This window comes from Lissotriton helveticus, chromosome 3_1 (assembly GCF_964261635.1).
Source record: "Lissotriton helveticus chromosome 3_1, aLisHel1.1, whole genome shotgun sequence".
NCBI lineage: Eukaryota > Metazoa > Chordata > Amphibia > Caudata > Salamandridae > Lissotriton > Lissotriton helveticus.
Window position 1 is genome coordinate 809,830,371 of NC_136061.1, and position 21,377 is coordinate 809,851,747.

The 21,377-nt window shown below is 45.4% G+C and overlaps 1 protein-coding gene across 2 annotated transcripts in view; it reads left to right on the plus strand.

Annotated features, from left to right (window-relative positions):
- HPS5 (HPS5 biogenesis of lysosomal organelles complex 2 subunit 2) overlaps nt 1–21,377 on the plus strand; it is a 594,029-nt gene that overhangs the window by 434,905 nt on the left and 137,747 nt on the right. For both annotated transcript variants that reach the window (XM_078681077.1, XM_078681076.1), the window contains exons 16-18: nt 51–613; nt 8,910–9,030; nt 9,570–9,725. In XM_078681077.1, coding sequence (XP_078537203.1) covers nt 51–613; nt 8,910–9,030; nt 9,570–9,725 — 840 coding nt within the window. The remainder of the gene's footprint in view (nt 1–50; nt 614–8,909; nt 9,031–9,569; nt 9,726–21,377) is intronic.

Below are 21,377 nucleotides of genomic sequence, written 5' to 3' on the forward strand. Positions count from 1 at the left end.
TAAAAACTCTTTGTGCTCAGTAATTCAACTCTTTGATCTGTTTTTGTCAGTGCCAGACTCCAAGACCCAGCTGCTTTGTTTGAACCAGAAAAAGCAAGGAAGATCTTAGAGGAGTGGCTGCCACATTTGGAAAAGATGTGCCTACAGGAGACTCTCCACAATTCTCGTAGTTCACCCAAGTTAGACATTGATTCGCATAGGGCACACTTGGCCGATGATGACCAGGGAATGACTTTGGCTGATAATGAACAGAAGGAATGCAGTCATACGGTCCATCCAGAGGAAGAAGAGCAAGTGCTGCAGATTGAAGTGTTGCCTCCTAAAAAGACACAGCCACTCTGCTTCCATGTAAAGCCTCCCTGTACCTTACCAGCACACATTCTGAAGGATTTAATAGTACTAACCACTCTATGCTTGGAATTAAAAGTGTTTGGTGGTGTAAATGAGTGGTCGGGGGAGAATGCTGATCAGGACCTTCCAGCCTCTTGCCTCACATGCCAGTTCATGAAGACTTACTTTTTCTTGTTGGATCTTACTAGACTAAAGCAGTACATACTCTTCAATTATTCCAGCGACCCCAATGTGTGGGAAACCTACATTCAGGGTTTGAAAGGTAATTTTTCCTTTTTTGTAATAATTTATCAAAATACATAATTTGGTTCTATAGGGACATAATTTCAGAACGTGTGATATGGGTGGCATTTATTTGGAGGACAGTCCTCTTATGTTTGTCATGAATGTAAAGCAAACAGGGAAGAATAAGAACCCAGAGAACGCTATTTATACATAACAGGTTTTCAAATTGAAATGCAAATGCCATATTTTATCCTTCTTGATCTTATCATTTTTATTTAACTATATTTGCTTTGGAACCGTCTTGCCACCTATTTTCCAGGTTGTACTGGAGCATGAACCTGTATAAAGTTTTCTGTTTGCACACTCCTGTTGTTCAGTGGTTGAATTAAAAAAAAGTTAAAATAGGCTTGAAGAACAATGTGTGTATCGACAGCGAGATCATGCAGGGCACAACAAATGGCTTTAGCTTTTTGTTTGTTCTTTATTTAGCTGTATATACTCTGTAGCATGGTACAGATATCATCTTATTATCTAGGGTCCTCTTTTTCTGTTGTGAGGCTTTCCCATCGTTGGACATTGGATAGGATACAAACCACTGAAGGAATAGTGTGTTGCTGAATATGAGCTCTACCTTTCATTTATTTAAGTCCTGAAACGGTATTCCTCAGTTCACTGGATATTGTCAATCATTATTCATTCATTTAATGAGCCAAGATGCAGTCCACTTCCTAACCCTTACGTTCATCTTTTACTCCTTGAGTGCCGGCTGATAAAAGCAAAAAGGGGGATAAACTCATCAGATCTGCATCATAGGATCTTCATCGATAGTCGTATGTTACAATAATTCTCTGCTGCCTTTGGTGACTCCAAACTCTTTTTGCCACGCATTTCGAAAGAGGGTTATACATTTCACGTGTGCAGTGTAAAAAAGGGTACCCTCAAAAAGTCTAGCAAGACTGAATCTTTTCTCAAGTTTTCACTCATTTAATAAGAAAACCATTACAAAACTACAATGTAGCATATTAATCCTAGGCCGCTGACTAAAGGTGTGTTAAATGAGGGTAAAAGTCGGTACAATAGTCATTAGCTCGGGAAAGTGAAAATTAAGGTCAGATGTGCCCTTAAGAAGCCTAGATGTTTCCAGTCCCAGAATGCACTGTAATTGCAGTCGCCTCTCAGAGCTAGCTCTTTTTTTCAAGATCTTGAGAGGGAGTGCAAGTACACTGTGGTTGCTATTGTTTTATCCAATTTCCATCTGATTTAATCTGTAGGTTTTATCTCTGGAATTTTCAAACGTTCTTTACCTTTTCCAGTGACATTTTCCAGCTGCAATGCCTTTACTTTTTTCGTAAAGTTGTCTTCATGGGCAATTAAAAAGCAGCTTCTGATCTCCATTAGTTCTGCACAGTCTGTCTCCCAGGATCACATTCCTCAAAATGTGGGTTTTTTTTGGGTGCAAAAATATCCAAACGGACACTGAAAGAGCATGTGAGTGCATCAGAGTGCGTAGAAAGCTTAAAGGCATGAAGGCCGAAGAGGAAGTGAAAAGGGCTCTCAAGGAGAGGGTTCTACTTCAGTTGCATCTGATACCCTAACAAAAACATCTGGAAGGGAAATAAAATGGAGGCCTTGTCATTCCTGCTGCCCCAGTCACTGTCGATCTCACACAGCGTGAAAAAGATCAACGTCTGTTAGATTTGCAGCACCAACATGTTTTCCATTGGTAGTTGGATGAAAAGCATGTTGGAGACGCCAAAGCACAACTCTTTTTGACACAGTGAACATCTTCAATCTCAAAGCATTCCCTCAGAATGATGTCACTTTCCCATGCTACATTGTATCCCTTGAGTTATGATTCACTGCTGAGATGAGTATCAACGCCCCGACACTCAACATTGATGCACTTTTCTGCTTTACTCGGGTTGACAGCAAGAGTGTTGCTGAGTTATCTACTGCAACAAGGAGTACCAGCATCAGGGAAAAGATTCAGTTTATTCCCGGATGTCAAACCAGCCTCTTTGTGGCTTGTACCTTTTAGGATTCTAGCAGAAGATCCAAAACAATCTTTTCTGAGATTGTTGAATCTGCTCCGTCTCTTACCTCGAAGGATGGTCTCGAGACCAACATCATGGTCTTTCATCAGAAAGAGGCCTCCCTCTACTCAAAAGTCACCTCAGCCACCATGTTCAATACTTCCTCAACAGAGTATCCCCCCCTTCCTCACAGTCCCTATTGAGGTCGACTGGATAAGATACAGACATCTCAACATCTCACACCAACATCTTTCTCTGACTCTCCCCATATCCTAGCCAGAGTTGCTGCAAATGTAAACATTCCTCTTAAAGCTCCTCAAACTGCTTGTTTGGTAATTATGGTGACCTTACAAACTCACTCTGCATCTAGACCATTATTTCTTTAGTACCTGGTCTTTTGGCGCTAGCAGATGAGAAGTTTTTGAGTCCGGCAACCACTTACTTGAAGAAGTACAGGTCTCTAGGACAAAACCTGACTTTCGTATGCCTTGATCCTTAGCCAGACTTAGTGTCAGCAGTCACACCTAAGCCCCAGAAACATCTGCTCACCCAAGGCGAAAGCAAAAGGAAGAATGCTGTGGGTAAAAGATCTGTGGTATTGCTGCCACAGTAGTTAAGGCTGCCAGTGCTACTGCCCTGCTTGGAAATGCGAATCAGATATACAAAAGGGTACTGTGGGAACTTTGCAAAACCTCAGTGAGGACTTAACTAGAGGAAGGATGTCAGTGAAATTTTTCAGGAAGGTCTTCCAATTTCAAATCAAATAATCTGTGCCTTTTTAAACTTGGCGGACTTGGCAGTATCCGAGTACTGCCACGGAATTACTCTGAAGAAATCGTCCTGGTTATGACTGACATCTTTAAAATCAGATGTTCAGCTAAAGATCCTCAGTCTTCCTTCTTCTGTATCCCCCCTATTTTGAAAACTTCTCATAAAAAATGAATGAGAAGCCTTAAAAGCAGCAGGCTTGAAGAGAGGAAAATTTTTTCAGGTCTTAATATTGCCAAAAAGACCACAGTTACTATCAACAGCAACAGCAGAGTTTTCAGTCCCCTCTATGGCCCTTGCAGCCCCATCAGCAGCACCACAACTGCTGCAGAGATACCTGTATCAGCATGAGCAAGAAGTGAAATCAAGATCATCCAATCTGCAGCTGTCCTCCAATGTGTCTGGATGGCCTTCATCCAACAGAAGTATTTCCTTCAGGAGACAGAGTATTATCTATCTCGGAAAAGTGTCAACTTCTCAAGAAGGCTCCATACCCAACTGATTGTAAATATCATCCCTTTTGTGCTTGCTTTTGCACAAAATGCAATGCTTCACATGAAACTTCTACAACAGCGTGTCGCGGATTAAAAGATGCAGATGGGATGACAAGCTTAATTTGAGACAATCAGCAAGTTAGCCTCTAGCCTGGTGGTGAAGTATGAGCAATCTGACTTAAGAAATTACTCTTCAGCAAGACCTACCTACACTGAAAAATTTAACATATGTCTTGTTACTGAGGTGGGTTGCTCGTTTAGGACATCTGCCTGTTCAGAGCCTATGGACTCTGGGAGAAGAGTCATGTCACATCAATTTCTTGGAGCTGAATGTAGCCCACATAGCTCTCAAGCCATCTCTAACAGAGGATCTTAACATAGTGCAAACTGCCAACACCACCACAACGCACTACTTAAGCAAGGTGTCACTAGATTGATACCCTGTCGTTGCAAGGTCAGAAAGCCTGGTCATGGTTTTCTGGCCAGAAATGTTTCTAAATGGAGAGAACAGCAACCATGCAACTGCTGTTCCCACTACTTCTTGGTGCTGAAAAAGGGTCAAGGCGTTCCTCCATGACAATTTTCAATTTGCTCTGCTCCCTTAAGGCCTCACTGGCTTGGTGCATGACTAAAAAGGGAGACCTGCTTCATGCTAAGCTGTCCGTGGTTTTATTGTTTGTATTGTCTCTAGCCCAGCAAGGCCTTGCCTTGGGCACAAATATAAGGCTATTTTAGCTTTGTTGAAATTGCCAGACCAGCCATCACTGTTCAAATCACCAGTTGATATGCGTCTCCTCTAATTATGCCCCAGGGGGACTTGAACTTGGTTTTGACCTTCCTTTTGTGTACTCCCTTTGAACAAATGCATAGCTGTCCACTGAGATTGCTCACCCTTAAGTCTGTATTCTTGGTGGCCTTACATCGGCCCGGAGTTTAAGTGTTGGAAAGTAGGATCTGCTTTTATGGTTACCCCCACTTTTGCCTGGTGCTAAGCTGTTATTGATTAGTCTTACTGGGATCCCCCAGTCTATCTGCTTTCTCTCTTAAATTGTTATATTTAGTACTTTGGTACATCCCAGATTGGATACTGTGGTACCCTTATCGGTCCCTAGTAATTGGTACTAAGGTATCCAGGGCATAGGTACCCCAGAGGTCCCCCATGGGCTGAAGCATGCATTATGCCACCCATGGGATACCATTAAAAATTGAACTACAGGCCTGCCATTGCAGCCTGTGCAAGCAGGTGCTGGCACCAATTACTAAAGATGTAGGTTTCCTATATCTAGGGTCACTGCACTTAAAACCTACAAGTCATCCCTATGGCAAGCCTTATCGATCCTTAAGGCATCGTGCTTGGTTCCCCTGCATGAGCAGGACACCCCTACAGTCTACAAAGTCCATTCTCCCGGGCTAGAAGTAAAGCAGGTATATACTATATAGAGGGGCATCGTGTAATTACACGATGACCACCTCGAAACTGGCTGCAATGAATCCTATCATGTTTGGTATCAAACATGTTGGAATCATACCCCAACACCGCAAACGGTGTTGTAGATATGATTCCAAGCACTGAACAAGCCCTCCATTAGGCTCTCAGTGCTCCCGGTACCAGTCTTCTAGACCCGGACAGCACAAAATGGTTGCTGCCGACCAGAAACACGATTCTGCCCTCCTGCTGCTGAGCCAAGCTCGAGCAGGGTAAGCCAGAACAATAGGCATCCTGTCACACAGAGGTGCGACCACCTCCCATACAGGATTTAGTGGATTGGAGCCAGGTGGGTGCGCTTGCCAGCACCACTCAGTCTGCATGAGCGGCACATTTGGTGTCCCCATGCATAGTCCAGTTCAAACCAGCTCTGTGAGCCGTCTGGTGCATAACTGGACAAAGGACATGGGAGTAACCTCCCCCCTGTTCAGACCCTCCTCTGGGAGGGTCCCCTGAGTCATCTCAACCCTTTCCTTAGGGTACTTAAAGCCTTACCTCTGGGTGGGTCCCTAGATTCGTCATGGGACAAGATTCAGATCAGACACTACCATCTGGGCACTCTGGACTTCGCTGGACGTCGTTTGGGCTTGACTTCGTCTCCCTTCCAGTCTGCTGCATCATCTGTGCCTGTGCACCATACAGGAACCTTCCAAAGTCTGTGGGCATGAAGGAAACTCCCTTGAAGTGAAGGAGTCACTTCCCTGCATTTGTAGCACCGCAACTAAGTCGACCGGTCTGCTGATCTTGAGCTCCTCCAGACTCCGTAAAGTTCTGCAACACAGGTGGTGGTTCTCCACAGCTCTTGAGGCCTGCCCTGTTCTTTCACCAAGTTTGAGGTCATTATCCCTCGCAGGACTGCAATAACCAAACCCCTGTGCACCACGTCAACTTGCAGTTGCAAAGGCTTGTTGGCTCCAAGAAGATCTTCGGGCTCCAAGTAGCCCCAGCCTCGAGGATATCCAGTGGCCAGAATCTTCAGCCACACTGCATGGTTTTGCATCGTGACCTGCATCTTTTGGTAAACTGCTTGAGGTCCTCTCGCGACTCCAGTGCCTCCGGCCTGTGTGTCATTTGAGGGTCTTCTTAGTTTCTTTTGGCTTCCCTGATTGCTCGGGGCCTTCCCTGACTTCCCTGCTTGTGGTGAGTCCCCTGGTCCTTGCTGGTCCCAAGATTCCACCTTCTTCGACTTCTGCATTGGTTGTATTTGCCAAGGCTTGTTAGTGCTCCCGCCGGATACTCACCCCTCAGCACTCGACATCGGACACGGGACAGCTTGTGCATGGCTCTTGATCTTCCTCAGTGTCACCTGGTCCTCACAGCTGCAAAGTCAATGTCCTCGTCAAATCTCCTGCAACTCCCGACATTGGTCGACATTCGTCTTCCAGATCTCCTGGTCACTCCTAAGTGACATAGACTGTGTCCCCTCTGCTTGCAGGCACCTCTCAACTAGAATCCATCTTCAGATTCCACAGGACACTTTCTCCTTCTTCAACAGCGGCACTTTCTTGAAGTCCTCCATTGGGTTCGACTGCAGTTTCCGTCATCACTTCTCACCTATGCACCCGGCTTCCCTGGTGTCGGTAACGTGGGTACTAGGGTATCCACGGGTGGGGTGGCTCTCCAACCTTCTGTCTTCCTGGGGATTCTTCACGGTCCACTGGGAAGGGTCCTTAATCTTAAAAATTCCAACCTTGACTTAAACATTGATTTGTACAGAGCATGCGGTCATGTTCCCACACTGCACACGCTCTCTGTGGGGTTCCTAGTCACTCTCCTTTGGTGGTTCCTTGGTTCCCCAGCACTTCTACGTCCTCTCGACATTGTCTTGAACCGAGTCGTGGTTCTTATACCACTTTCTTAGTATATGGTTTGGTCCCTCCCTGGGACCCAATGTGTATTCTGTGCAAATTACTCTATTTTTATGCAAAGTATTGTGTGCATTGTGTTTTTCTCTTTGTAGGAAATATCTAAACGTGTTAGAGAGTATTATATAATAAATACCTATTTTTATAAATCCCTTGTGTGTTTTTATGTGTATACTATAGATTGCATTCTGGTAAAACAAGCTGCTTTCCCTCCTTCTGGACTAAGCCTGAAGGCTGCTGTCCACAGCTACCACTTAGAGAGCTTTCTAAGGTTGTCTAAGACCTCTTAAGTCACCTAAAGGTTGTCTAAACTGGTGCAGGGTGCCCACTTACATTAGTGGACATCATATACCAGGCCAGCTTCTCACAGTGAGCCAGCTTCAGGCTTTCTGTGAGCCCCCCGTACATTACCATCTATCCGGACAAATTGTTTCTTCAAACTTGTGCCTCCTTTGTTTGCCTAATAGTAACTCATTTTCACGTCGGGCAATTTATAATAATCTTTCCGACGTTCCTTGCTCCGCCTCAGCCCACCAAGAAGGAGGAACAACTTCGTCTGGATCCGAAGAGCACTTTTTTGTTTTTGTTTTTATATCTAATGTACCTTGCAGCATTGTGTGGACTATCAGCTCTTTATCAGGTTCACATAAAGAACCAGGCAGACAGAAAATATCAATTTTTCTCTAAATTGTGCACTGCATAAAGATCTGCTATGCGCTGGTGAGGAAGCAGCCTCCAGAAGGCTTTCAGGCTCATTCGACCCGAACCGAGGCCGCTATCACTGCATTGGCAGGCCGAGTGCCTGTTGTGGACATCTGTCAGGCAGCTATGGGGGTGTCCCTCCAGGCGTTCATGAAACACTACTTTGTGGACAGACAGGTCCAGCGTGACAGGCATTTTACCCGTTCAATCATGCAGGATAATATGGTTTGTGCCAGTTCACAGATCCACCACCTGGGAGCTACTGTCCTGGTATCTATTCTAATGAGAGGAATCTGCGGTTAGAAGTCTCTATCATAAGAACAAGTTACTTACCTTCAGTAATGCCTTTTCTAGTAGAGACTCTAACCACAGATCCCTCACCACCCCTCCCATCCATCCATCCAAGTTTGTGAACTGGACTCTTTCACCTAACAGATCCCAGTCTGCGGGGACGGATGGATCACAAAAGTAACTGATGTTGCACGCATGGGTGGCACCTATATAGGCCTGTGCAGGTCAGATTCAGGGTGTACCACGTCAGCACAGAGCCTCAGTCACCATCTTTCAGGCCTCAAGCAGTACTGATTTGATTTGATTGTGAAATTTCTATAGCGCTCGAATGCCCAAGGGCGTCTAGGCGCTGCGAGGAGGTGTCTGCTAGGACAGTTGCATCTCCGTCATCAACAACATCCGTTTCCCAGGACTCATATTCACACACATCCCAAGCATACACAGAATCAGATCAGGAGGGAGGGTATTCTCTTACATCACTCCTAAAGCATAGAATGGTTCACAATGTTTTCAGGATCCATTCTGGGAAGCATTTTAAAGTAAGGAATCTGTGGTTAGATAGTCTCTACCAGAAAAGGCATTGCCGAAGGTAAGTAACTTCCTTCCCAACAAATAGCTTTGTGTAAAAACCTGCTCTGTGGCTTGCTTACTGTTGAAGTATTTCTTTACTTCCCCGATTATTTTTATTTTTCAGAATTTACTCAAACCAGCCCAGTGACTTTAGCAATGAGAAATGAAGACTTGACGGAGATTTTAAAACTGGTCAGTGAAGTGGAGCCTTGGGACAGCCCTCTGTTACTTGCACATGCAACAAGGTCTACAATTTGTGAATTTTCTTCAGTCTTATCTTATGTTCTCATTGCATATTTATTCCCTTTGCATGTTATGTTTTTCATAATATTTTCTAATTTCGGAAAGAGTGGTGCCAACATTTCACATAACTGAAAGATCAGAGTGTATTCATCACAGGGCACTACCAATATCTAGAGCTTTGATTTTCTAGCCTGGACTGAAACATATGAACAAAAAGCATTTCTTCAGAGAGCATGTAAATAATAGCATTTTCAAAATAATGCAAAGTGTTGCACTGCTCTGTAGCACCCAGTGTTGTTTGATAAACAGTTAGTTGGCACAGGTGACACCCCTTAACGAACGTCCTGTCATTGCTAGGTCTTGTTTCCCCATACATTCCTCCTTCATCCTCCCTATACCCTATTCCTCTTTTTGTTGATCTCTTCCACACATGAGCAATTGTCTTGGCCATCTTTTCTCCTCTGTGTTGTATTCTCTTTCATTCATATCATGCCTGCAGTGATTTTCACTAAACTGATACAACTGTTTTTTTCATTTGCAGGTTGTATGAGAAGTTTGGGAAAGTGGCTTTGCGATCATTAATCAGATTTTATCCCACCATTTCACCCTCAGAAATTGGACGGCTTTGCCAGAGACATCCAGATGACTTTTTAACCTACCTGGATAGTCTTGTGAAATCAAAACTTGAAGACCAGAGGTGGGTAAAAGTCTAACAAGAGAAATGTGAATACAGGTTTGTTTTTAACTTCAGATTAGAGTTTATATGGAATTAAAGAAAATAAATATAATATAATGTAACTAAAGTTTGCAACTTATTATTGAACTTCACACAGGTTTACTTTTTTTGCACCACTATCTTACATAGCCCCACCATTTTGTGTAAATGATGACAGTTGCTCAAGATGCATTTTGAGGTCTAGGGAAAAATTAATTGTACAGCTCTCCTTGGGAGACAAAAGGACTGAATGAGGCAGACACTTAAGGAACTAAGGCGACTAGCTTACTTTCCTCTTGACTGCTAAGTGTGTTTTCCCATACTAGGGAAGGAAGCTATGTTGAAGAAATGGAGAGAAGAAAATATGAAAGAAGCACACACTCTGTTTCCTAGCGTCATTCTGTGTGTGCCTCATCTGTGTTCAACTTAGTAGAGAACCTGGGAGATATTTTAACCTTTACTTGTATAGCAACAAGTATATGGATCCCACTCTTTACTTCTGTTCCCTTATCAGCTGCTTTACTAATACTCGCACTTGTGAAATTCCCTCAAACTAAAGCGGGTATGTGAGCATTGATATGTAATGCCGCAACATCTGTAGAAAGCTATAAGAATTCTAGGTCACCACTCGCAGAACCACAAAGCAAAGCTGTAAAAAAGTTAATTTACTTCCTCTTGACCACCAGAACAGGGAACCTAAAGTACCATTTATTTCCAGTAGCAAAAAGAATGATAACATAACTAATAAAATGCCTAATATTTTATATATTACAAATACAGAACTGAATGTGTAAAATGTGAAAAACAACCTCCATAAAAAAGTGTAAAGCTCTGCACAAACCAAAAGCAAATCAAAACAGAAAACAAATATTGCCAGTATAAAATGTAAAATGCTTTAAAAGTAGTCTTACCTTCTTACCTTAGATAATTAGAAATGTAAAACATTTTAATATTTCATATATATTATTCTGATTTATATCATTCACAGATTCCAAAATATCCAATACAGCTACTTACGGAACCCCACAGAAAGGGAACTCCTACTGACTCATATGCGTACAATAAAGAGTGCAAAATAACTCACTGGAATTGCAATATGTGCTGTTTTAAAGTTTGTTATGGTAGAGCAGATGCCATTAATGACATTGCTAAGTGCATAGAAGAATACAATTATCCTCCTACCTTAGATGAACTACAAGTTAGCAATGTGAGCCAAGTTAGCAGTAGCTCTTCAGCACCAATAAGAACAATTTTAAGGGACTTGTTTCCAAATGTTCGTGGAGAAGTATTGGAGCACTTACCCTCAATAGCATGTTTAAAAAGACTATACCAGTTCATAGAAATCTTTAAAAAGAACATTGCTGTCAAGAACCAGGCCAATGACCAACACAACAGTTATTCCCTAAACTACCCAAACATACTCACCAAATGCAGGACTTGCTAGCAGGCAAAGTCATACTCCTCTCAAACACACAAGAACTTCAATACTTCCAATCAGTTGCTCACACACTGCTATAATCCACACCACCAAGTACACATAAAACCACCATATTAATCTAACAAAAAAGCCATGCAAATGTCCTACATAATTACATATAATTTTTAAAATTCATAAACCGATTTGACTATATTGATGTGACATGATGTTGCTTAATCTTAAATATTGCAATGACTGCTGTGAATATACATAAGAGTTTACGGTATCCGTGGGTGGGGGGGGGGGTTGGTTCCCTCTGCATTTCTAGCATGTTCAGGGGTGAGAGGCAATCTTCCATGTTTGCGGGTGGGTAGTTCTAAATCCACAGGCGGGGGATCAGGGTGGATGGAGGTTAGGGAGATAGGGGGGAGAGGGGGGTTGGGGGGGATTGTTGTTGTTGCCACAGTATTGATCAACGAGAATGTTTCTTTGTCAAGGATCTGAAGGACAGATTTCATTGTAAATGTAACGAGATATATTGGTCTATTTTTTATGGTTCGTTTTTAAATGACAGACTGATAACTGGTGCTGATGCCGTTCTCTGCAGGATGCTCAAGATACTGTTGACCATGTTTACGATCTGTACTACGATGTTCATTTCATTATTCGATGGTGGTTGACCGTGATTCAGTGCTCTCTGTCCTCACATGGAATGTTAATGGGCTGGGAGATAAAATAAAGAGAGGAATAGTTCAATAATACCTAAAACGACAGTCCCCGGACCTAGTTCTCTTGCAGGAAACCCACTTGGTTGGTAACAAAAGTAAGGCCCTATACAGATGGGGGTATAAGCTCCTTGTACACGCTGACTACACTACTGGCTCCAGGGGTACGTGTATCCTAGTTAAGAGAAATGTTCCTTTGATAGTTTTTAATACATGGGCGGATTCTGCTGGACGATTCGCAGTTGTTGAGGCTCAGTGGGAGGGGAGAGCCTTAAATATAGTCGCAGTCTCTTTGCCGCCGGGGTTGGGTAGGGCGGCCCTAGTAGAGCTAGGCCGGGTGCTAACGGATCTTCCAGATGGGGTCTTACTTATGGGGGTGGGGATTATAACATGACAATGAACGACTTAACAGACAGACACCCCAAAAGACAAGGTATGAGGCCGAACGAGCTTATGACGGACTTCACCACGGCACTGGGGCTTTCAGATGTAGGGCGAGAGTTGCAAGTCACTCCTATAGACTTTACTTACTTCTCCAGTGTACATGGCAGTCTCTCCCGGATTGATTACTTTCTAACGTGTGCAGCCTCGGTGGGTAACTTCAGGCGGCCCAGGACATACCCTCGAGGCCTATCGGATCACTCCCCAGTGGGAATAGACTTTACGCATAGTGACCGACAGCAGAGTCGCACCATCGTCATTAATCCATGGCTGCTCAAAATCCCAGATATCAGAGAGGAACTTGGTGTGCAGACTGGATATTTTCTAGAAGAAAATCTGGGCTCCGTAGCGTCAACGCAGACGATCTGGGAAGCTTATAAAGTGGGCTGAAAACGCAATACATTGCAAAACGGCGTCAGATTTCACACAGCTAGAGGACACACTTAGAAAACTTGAGGCGAATATGCACTTCATCCTTTGGATGAGAAACTGCATTACCTGACGCTCAAGAAGGAGGAGTACAAACTGAAAGCCTGAGAACATATGTTAGCTAAACTGGTGGCTACCCATCGTCGGTTATATGAGCTGGGAGACAGGGCAGGGAAGACGCTGGCATGGCTGGAGAGGAAGGAGCAGGGTTCAATGTGGGTGCCCAGATTGCAGACGTTTAACGGAGAAGTTATATCTCGCCCGGATGAAATAGTAGTGGCATTTGCTGACTACTTCGAAAAAGTATATTCGCCTTCGGCCATATATACCGCGGAATAGTCACATCAACTTTTGGCGGAATGTGAAGTGCTGACTCTTTCGGACGAGAACAGGGAGTTCCTAGAAGCGGATCTCTCTGATGAGGAAATCCGGAGGGCCATTGGCCAAATTAAATCGGGTAAGGCGATGGGGCCAAATGGTACCCCGGTGGAGTTTCTTAAGGTAGTGGCCTCCCAGGTGGTCCCACATTTGCGGGGAATGTATCAGGAGAGCTGTGAAAAGGGAACCCTACCCCCAGACTGACGGCTGGCAAGCATTGTCGTTATATATAAGGCTGGTTAAACCGGTGGAAGATTGCCGTTCCTATAGACCGATTTCTCTAATTAATGTAGAGGCGAAAGTGCTTGCTACGCGATTAGGGAAAGTGATATCCTCCCTGGTGCACCCGGACCAGTCGGGCTTTATGCCAGGACAAAATACAGCTCTTAATATCCGTCGACTTCACAACGTGCTGTCTCGACAGAAATACCTAGAAGACGCAGTCATGGCTTTTGATTCAATTGAATGGTCATATATGTTTGGGGTCTAGGAGAGAGCAGGATTAGGCCCTAAATTCATGCGGTGGGTGCGGCTACTTTATACTGACATATCGGGGCAAGTCAGAGTGAACAACTACACATACAGACGGTTCTCTCTCCGCAGAGGCACCAGACAGGGTTGCCCGCTGTCGCCATTGTGGTTTGCCCTTATGTTGGAGCCCTTGGCGGCGTGGATACGGCGGGATGTTATGACCAAGGGTCTGCGGTGGTCCCATGATTGTGAAGATAGAATATCACTCTACGCAGATGATATAGTGTTATATCTGGCGAACCCTTACGGGTCCATTCATATGGTCCTTAACATTTTTACCAATTTTGGAAAATATTCTGGGTACGCTATTAATTGGGACAAGTCAGTATTATATGTGCTTCATGGGCAGACCCCACGTCTTCCGAAAGACTGTGCCCTAATGGTTGCCGAGGAAGGTTTTAGATACTTGGGAATCTTTGTCATGCCAGATCCGGCCCACTTTTATGGTCGCATTTTAGCGCCCTTGTTGACACGATTACGAGCATATGTCCAACATTGGAGATCCCTGCCATTGTCACTGATTGGCCGTGCTGCCCTCTTTAAAATGCTCGCTCTTCCGCGTTTTTCATATATTTTACAAAACTGCCGACTTAGAGTTCCAGATGCCTACTTTAATACGGTAGAGGGGGAGGTGCGTACACTGCAATGGAATGGAAATGCCCCGAGGATAGCGCTTCAAAAACTGATGAAGGGATGGTATGATGGAGGCATCGCGTTACCTGATATACGGTTGTACTACTGAGCCTCGCAATTGGTGACTGTAAATAGGCGGAGATACACCCCACCGGATGACCCGGCATGTGCTTTAGATAGATATCAGATGGATAGAGCTGGCTATCTTGGGGCACATTATTCTGGTCCACGGAGAAAGCGGTTTGTAGGCTCCACTCAACATACGCTGCAGATATGGAGACTGGCCAACTCCCGTTTGGGTTGGACAGACAGGCTCACTAGAATGACGCCGCTGTGGTATTCACAAAAGCTGGGTATGCTCTGCCACCATCCGGGATTCGATAAATGGGACATGATTGGTATTTCGACGGTGGGCGATCTGATTAAGAAGGGTAGGATTCTTCGGTTTGAACAGTTACAGAAGACTTACCGATTGGCGCCCAGTGAGGCCTTTCGCTATCTGCAAATAAGACATGCTGTGATGCCGGCGTTTCCTAACTGTGTAGACATACCGGAGTCCTCTCCTTTGGAGGACCGTCTGTTAGATGGACAGCTGCACATCAAAGCGGTTTCCCTCACCTCTAGGAAACTTAGCAACAATATGCCAGACTCTTTCAGACAGCTCAAGGAGAAATGGGAAAGGGGCCTAGGGGTAATTGAGGATGAGGATTAGAGGCAAGCGCTATTCTCCAGTATTAGGGGTGTCTTTCATAGATTCACATGCCTGAATCATTCCCCGTCGTCGGAGTAGGAGTCCCACGGTATATAAAAAAGCAATAAAATGCCATAAAATATATAGCAAATATCAGAAATACCAAACCAGGAAGTAAGTAGCACCAGCTACAGCAGAAAAAACTTCCATACTCGTGACTATCCAAGTCATTATGTGTTAGTCCAAACTGCAGCCAATCAGGCGACAGCACCCACCAGAATGTTCTCCCCAGAGGCTCAGGCTCTCAGATTTTCTACCGCACGTCATGTGAAGGGAGTCTCCCTGAGCTCTGCTCAGTTTTTTCTTCTACATCATTGTTTCTTCAAGTTTTTTCAGATGTCTACTTCTAAATCCCTGTTCAGGGCCTGTGATTCTTGTGGGAAGCCAAGACTTTTCAAGGAAGATCCCCACAAGAAATGTCTATATTGCCTTTATCCTGACCATAAGGTCAAGGAGTACAAGATCTGCCGGACCTTCCCCCCTAAAACCATCAAGGATAGAGAAGGACGATTGCTGTTGTGGCTCAACAGACTCAAGGACAAGGATGACCCTGTGTCTGAGGTAGGAAGCTGTGCCTCTGGCTCTTCATTTCTTTCTACTAAGAGGAAGGCTGAAACTGAAGTTTCATCTCTAAGGGCTAAGGTGGCTAAGAAGTCTAAATCCTCTCAGGATGCTCCTGGGCCTAGTACTTAGAGTAAAACTCTCCCACCTACTAAAGGGGATTCAACGCCCTCTAAGAAGTCTGGGACAAAATCAGTTCCCAAGAAATCTTCAAAAACAACGCCTCCTCAGGTGCCACCATTGACAATTTCAACGTCAAAAAAGGACTGTGTTTCCTCTCAGGTGGCCACTTCGACTACCTGCACCATGACTTTCTCCTCGCCAAAGCCTACTCTTGTCATGTCTTCAGCTTCATCGCCTACACTGGTTCATGTCCAGATCAGGCCTAGTCTATGATGTCGACGGTTGGATCCCCGTCGACGATGAAAATGGTACCGTCGACGAAGCCCTCGGCGTCGACGGCCCTCCCGTCGACGATCAAATCTCCGTCGACGACGAAGTCCACGTCGACGAAGCCACCGTCGACGACCTCTACGACGACCCCGTCGACGATGCTACCTTCGACGAAGATATCCTCGTCGACGACGAAGCCACCGTCGACGAAGCTACCGTCGTCGACCCCGTCGACGACCCCGTCGACGATAAAACAGATTCAACTGCATACAGATGTCCCGTCGACGCCGCCTCTATCAAGCTGCACCACTTTACAAGTTTGGTCAGCGCATACAGCAGATTACATTACCATCACCTGCAACTACGGCTACGCTCTTAAAGAAGAGAGCTACTGCGGAAACTATTTCTTCAACGCTTGTGGTACCAGACAAACTCTTGGATTCCGATGAGGAAGGGTCCTATGAGGATGAGAATTTCGGGGCAGCTAGGAGTCCATCTGACCTCCGGATTAAGGTACAGGAGGATGTAGAGGAGGAGATGGAGGACACTGAGCCCACTTCACATGCTGACAGGCCTGCTCCGGATAGGCAGTTGCCTGACGATTTGTTTCGCAATCTGCAGTACATGCTCAGTGACTACTACAGACGTTTTCCACCTTCAGAGTCTGGTGAATCTGCAGTATCTACACCAAGACCTCAGACAGTGCCTCCGCTTTCTAAGCGGACGCAACCATTGACTACTGGGCCGTTGGAGGAGGGACGTCCAGCGTTAGCTGCGTCGGAAGATTCAGCTCCTCAGCCACGGGAGGAAGAGTTCTCCGAACATGAAGAACAAGAGGAAGGAGAACGGGATAATGAGTCAGAATCGTCGGAGTATGAGGATTATAATGCAAACACGCCCTCTCCGGCAGAACCTACTACATCTGAGTCGCCACCTGTGGACATTGCCTCATTCCATAAGATCATGGATAGAGCAACGAGAAGGTTTATGATAACCATGGAGTCAAAGCAAGAAGATTGCTTCTTGTACGATTTCAAGACTACACCACAGAAACAAAGTTGGACCATTCCAATCATAGAATTTATCTGGAAGGAAGGACTAAAGATCATGTCCAAGCCAAATTCTTTACCAGCAGTGCTCCCAAGAGTAGATAAGAAGTATAGGGCGCCAAATACTTCTCCAGCATGCCTCATCGGACAAGCTAAAGCAGACTCTGTGGTAGCACAGGCAGCGCAGAAGAGATCTTCTAATCCTAAGTCTCAAGTTTCTGTTCCTCCAGACAAGGATGGGAGGCGCCTTGATTCTATCGGGAAGAAAGTTTCTACTATTGCAGCTACGACCATCAGAGCCGCAAACTCCCTAGCCATTCTAGGACGATACGATAGGCAGATGTGGTCGGACATCTCACCGTACATGGACAAGCTGCCTGAGCCTGATCGAACTGAAGCGAAGAAAATCCTTCAAGAAGGAGAGTGTGTCTCCTCGGAAATGATTGACGCTGCAGTGGACGTTGCTGCCACTGGATTTCGACAGCTAGCGGGTGCAGCTGTTCTCAGCAGGCAAGGATGACTGAAGGCAACATCCTTCCGACAGGAGGTCCAATCCAGAATTATGGACATGCCATTTGATGGAGAATTCTTATTTGGAAAGCATGTTGATGAGTCGCTGGAGGCCATCAAAAAAGATACCGAAACGGCACGTTCGCTGGGTACTCTGCAATACCGGAAGTCTTCCTTTCGTGGAGCAAAAGGAAGAGGGAATTTCTCTAATAGAGGAGGGTACAATCAACAGCGCTCCTATTCTTCCGCCCAGGGAAACCAAAGATTCCAGCCATATCGGCAGCAAACTTATGGGCAGAGAAGAGGCAACTTCTCTCAACCTCGAGGAAAATCTTAACTATCGAGGGAGAGACAATAAGAAATGAGGTACGCTTCCTGCCACCACTTTTTGCCAACCCGAACCAAATTGGAGGACGAATATCCCAAAATTACTTAAATTGGTCCAAAATTACTACAGACAAATGGGTCCTGGATGTAGTAGCCAGAGGTCACATTTTGCAATTTGTAAAACCTCCCCCAAATTGCCCCCCAAAAGGACCCCCACCAGCACACCTCAAGGAGCTATTCACCCAGATCAACACAATGATCAGGAAAGGAGCAATCGAAAGGGTACCTCCTCATCAGAAAGGAAAAGGCTTCTACTCGAGGTTTTTCCTTATTCGCAAGAAGTCAAGAGAATGGCGCCCCATCCTCGACCTGCGAGCCTTAAACAAATACCTAAAGAAACTTACATTCAGGATGCTCACACTTCAGGAAATCCTCCAATTTCTTTCGGCGGGAGAGTTTATGGCAACACTCGACCTTCAGGATGCATACTTCCACATACCGATTTTTCCACGACATCGGAAGTTTCTGAGGTTCAGAGTGGCTGGCAGGGACTTCCAGTTCAAAGTCCTTCCATTCGGACTGCGGTCAGCTCCCAGAGTGTTTACGAAGATGTTGGCTCCAGTAGCGGCCCATCTTCGGTTGCAATCGATTCAAATATATCCATACCTGGACGATTGCCTTATCAAGGCCAGTTCTTTCGGCATGGCACAAGATCACATTCAAAGAACTCTGTCGCTGATGCAGAACCTAGGTTTCTCAATAAACTTCGAAAAGTCTCACCTCACGCCAGCAGCAAGAAAGAATTTCTTGGGAGCGACACTGGACACCAACCTCGCCCAAGTATTCATCTCAGAGGACAGGCAGGACAAGATCCACCGACTCGCTGCGGCAATGTTGCTAAAAAAGTGCGTTTCAGTACGCATGTTCAAGTCCTTCCTCGGGATGCTTTCTTCCTGCATTCTTCTCACCCCCAACTGTCGTCTTCGGATGAGGCCCTTACAAGAAGAGCTCAGTCGCCAGTGGATCCAAATATCAGGATCCTTCGAGGATATCATTCAGATTACCCCACGAATGCGACGAGCGATACAATGGTGGACCCACCGTTCCAACTTACAAGTGGGATGCTCCTTCCTCGCGGAAGTGCCCAGGTTCATAGTAACGACCGATGCATCAATGACAGGCTGGGGTGCACACCTCCAAGGCATGACGGTCAGTGGGAAATGGAACCAGATCCAAATGAGATGGCACATAAACAGGCTAGAGTTACAGGCCATATTTCTAGCCCTGAAGTCCTTTCGAGCAGCTCTACAAGGGGCCTCAGTCTTAATACGGACAGACAACACCACCTGCATGCATTATCTGAACAAGCAGGGCGGCACAAAATCAGCCCGGTTGTCGCAACAAGCACAAGAGATATGGAGTTGGGCCCTGACTCACAATATCTATCTGTCAGCGGTCCATGTTCCGGGAATCGCCAATGTGTTGGCGGACTCTCTCAGCAGGTCCGGGGGCTGCACTCACGAGTGGGAACTACATCTACCATCTCTACGTCGCATCTTTCAGAGGTGGGGGCATCCGGACTTGGATTTGTTTGCGACCTACCAGAACCGGAAATGCCCATACTTTGCAAGTTGGGTTCCCCACAGGGACTCGTGTGGGGATGCCCTTTCGCTGAATTGGAATCAAATATTCGCGTACGCCTTTCCACCGATACCTCTGATCCCGAAAGTAATCAGGAAGATGAAGAAGCAGCCATGCCGGTTGATCCTGATCGCTCCTCGATGGCCCAGGCAATACTGGTTCACCGAACTACTCCTGCTCTCGGAATGCAACCCTATCCAACTTCCACGCATCCCGAATCTTCTATCCACCCAGCAGGGCAGGGTTTACCATCCGGACCCGAACTCGCTCAAATTGTCAGCTTGGCTCCTCAGCACATGGAGTTTGCACACCTAAATATTCCACAAGATTGCCAGGAGGTGCTGGCGAAAGCCAGGGCTCCATCCACAATCAAAACTTACCAACTTAAATGGAAACGTTTCTGTACATGGTGCCAATCTAATGATCTGCATCCCATTCATGCAAAACCAGAGCAAATCCTTCCTTTCTTTCTACATCTGGCCAGATTAGGTTTGGCACATTCTACGCTTAGTCTTCTTAGCAGCCATCTCTAGGTTTCGCCAAGATGGATCAAACTCTTTATTCTCTGTAAGGATCATACAACAATTTTTCAAGGGGTTATTTCGCATGTTTCCGCCGGTCCGGAAACCTCCTCCGGCATGGCATCTGAATATCGTACTATCTCAGCTAATGCGTCACCCTTTTGAACCAATCCATAAGGTGGACCTAAAATTTCTGACATGGAAAGTATCGTTGTTACTAGCCTTAACATCGGCTAGGAGGGTCAGCGATATTCAAGCTTTTACATCTAAAGCACCTTTCATTCAGTTCACCACGGACTCAGTGGTATTGAGAACTAATCCAACGTACATGCCTAAAGTGCCTCTGGACTTTCATCTGAATGAACCGGTTGTCCTAAAAACATTCTTTCCAGACCCACAGTCTGCGGCTGAAAGGGCGCTACATTCTTTAGACATTAGAAGATGTCTTAAATTCTATCTCTCCAGAACTTCTGCCATCCGCAAGACAGACCAACTGTTTGTGGCTTATGGGCGGCAACGCCGGGGTTGTGCAGTTTCAAAACAGACCATTGCTAGATGGGTCTCCTCTACGATTGGACTTTGTCATCAACAGGCTGGTAGACCCTTACAAGCATTGCCAAGAGCACATTCAACTAGGGCAGTTAGCTCTTCCACTGCCCTTTTTGCTGGTGTGCCACTTCGACAGATCTGCAGAGCTGCCACGTGGTCTAGCAGGCACACCTTTACTAGACACTACTGTCTAGATTCAGCAGACGATGCAGATGCTTCGGTTGGAAGAGCAGTGCTTCGCAATCTTTTCAAATAAGGTGAGCCTCTGTTTCCACCTCCTCATTTATGCTCTTTAGACGTTTGCTCAGAAATTGATGATTACTGTTATGCATGTCTACTGTATATATTTATATACATATATGATATTCTGACGTCTACGAGCGTTATGATGTGAGTACTGCTTACTATTCTGATTCAGGCATGTGAATCTATGAAAGACACCCCTAATACTGGAGAAGAACAATAGTTACTTACCTGTAAACAGGTGGTTCTCCAGTATTGGTGTCTTTCATAGATTCACATGCAACCCGCCCGCCTTCCCCCAGAGACTCTCTCGGATAGCATGGGACTTCACTCCTGTGCGAGAAAATCTGAGAGCCTGAGCCTCTGGGGAGAACATTCTGGTGGGTGCTGTCGCCTGATTGGCTGCAGTTTGGACTAACACATAATGACTTGGATAGTCACGAGTATGGAAGTTTTTTCTGCTGTAGCTGGTGCTACTTACTTCCTGGTTTGGTATTTCTGATATTTGCTATATATTTTATGGCATTTTATTGCT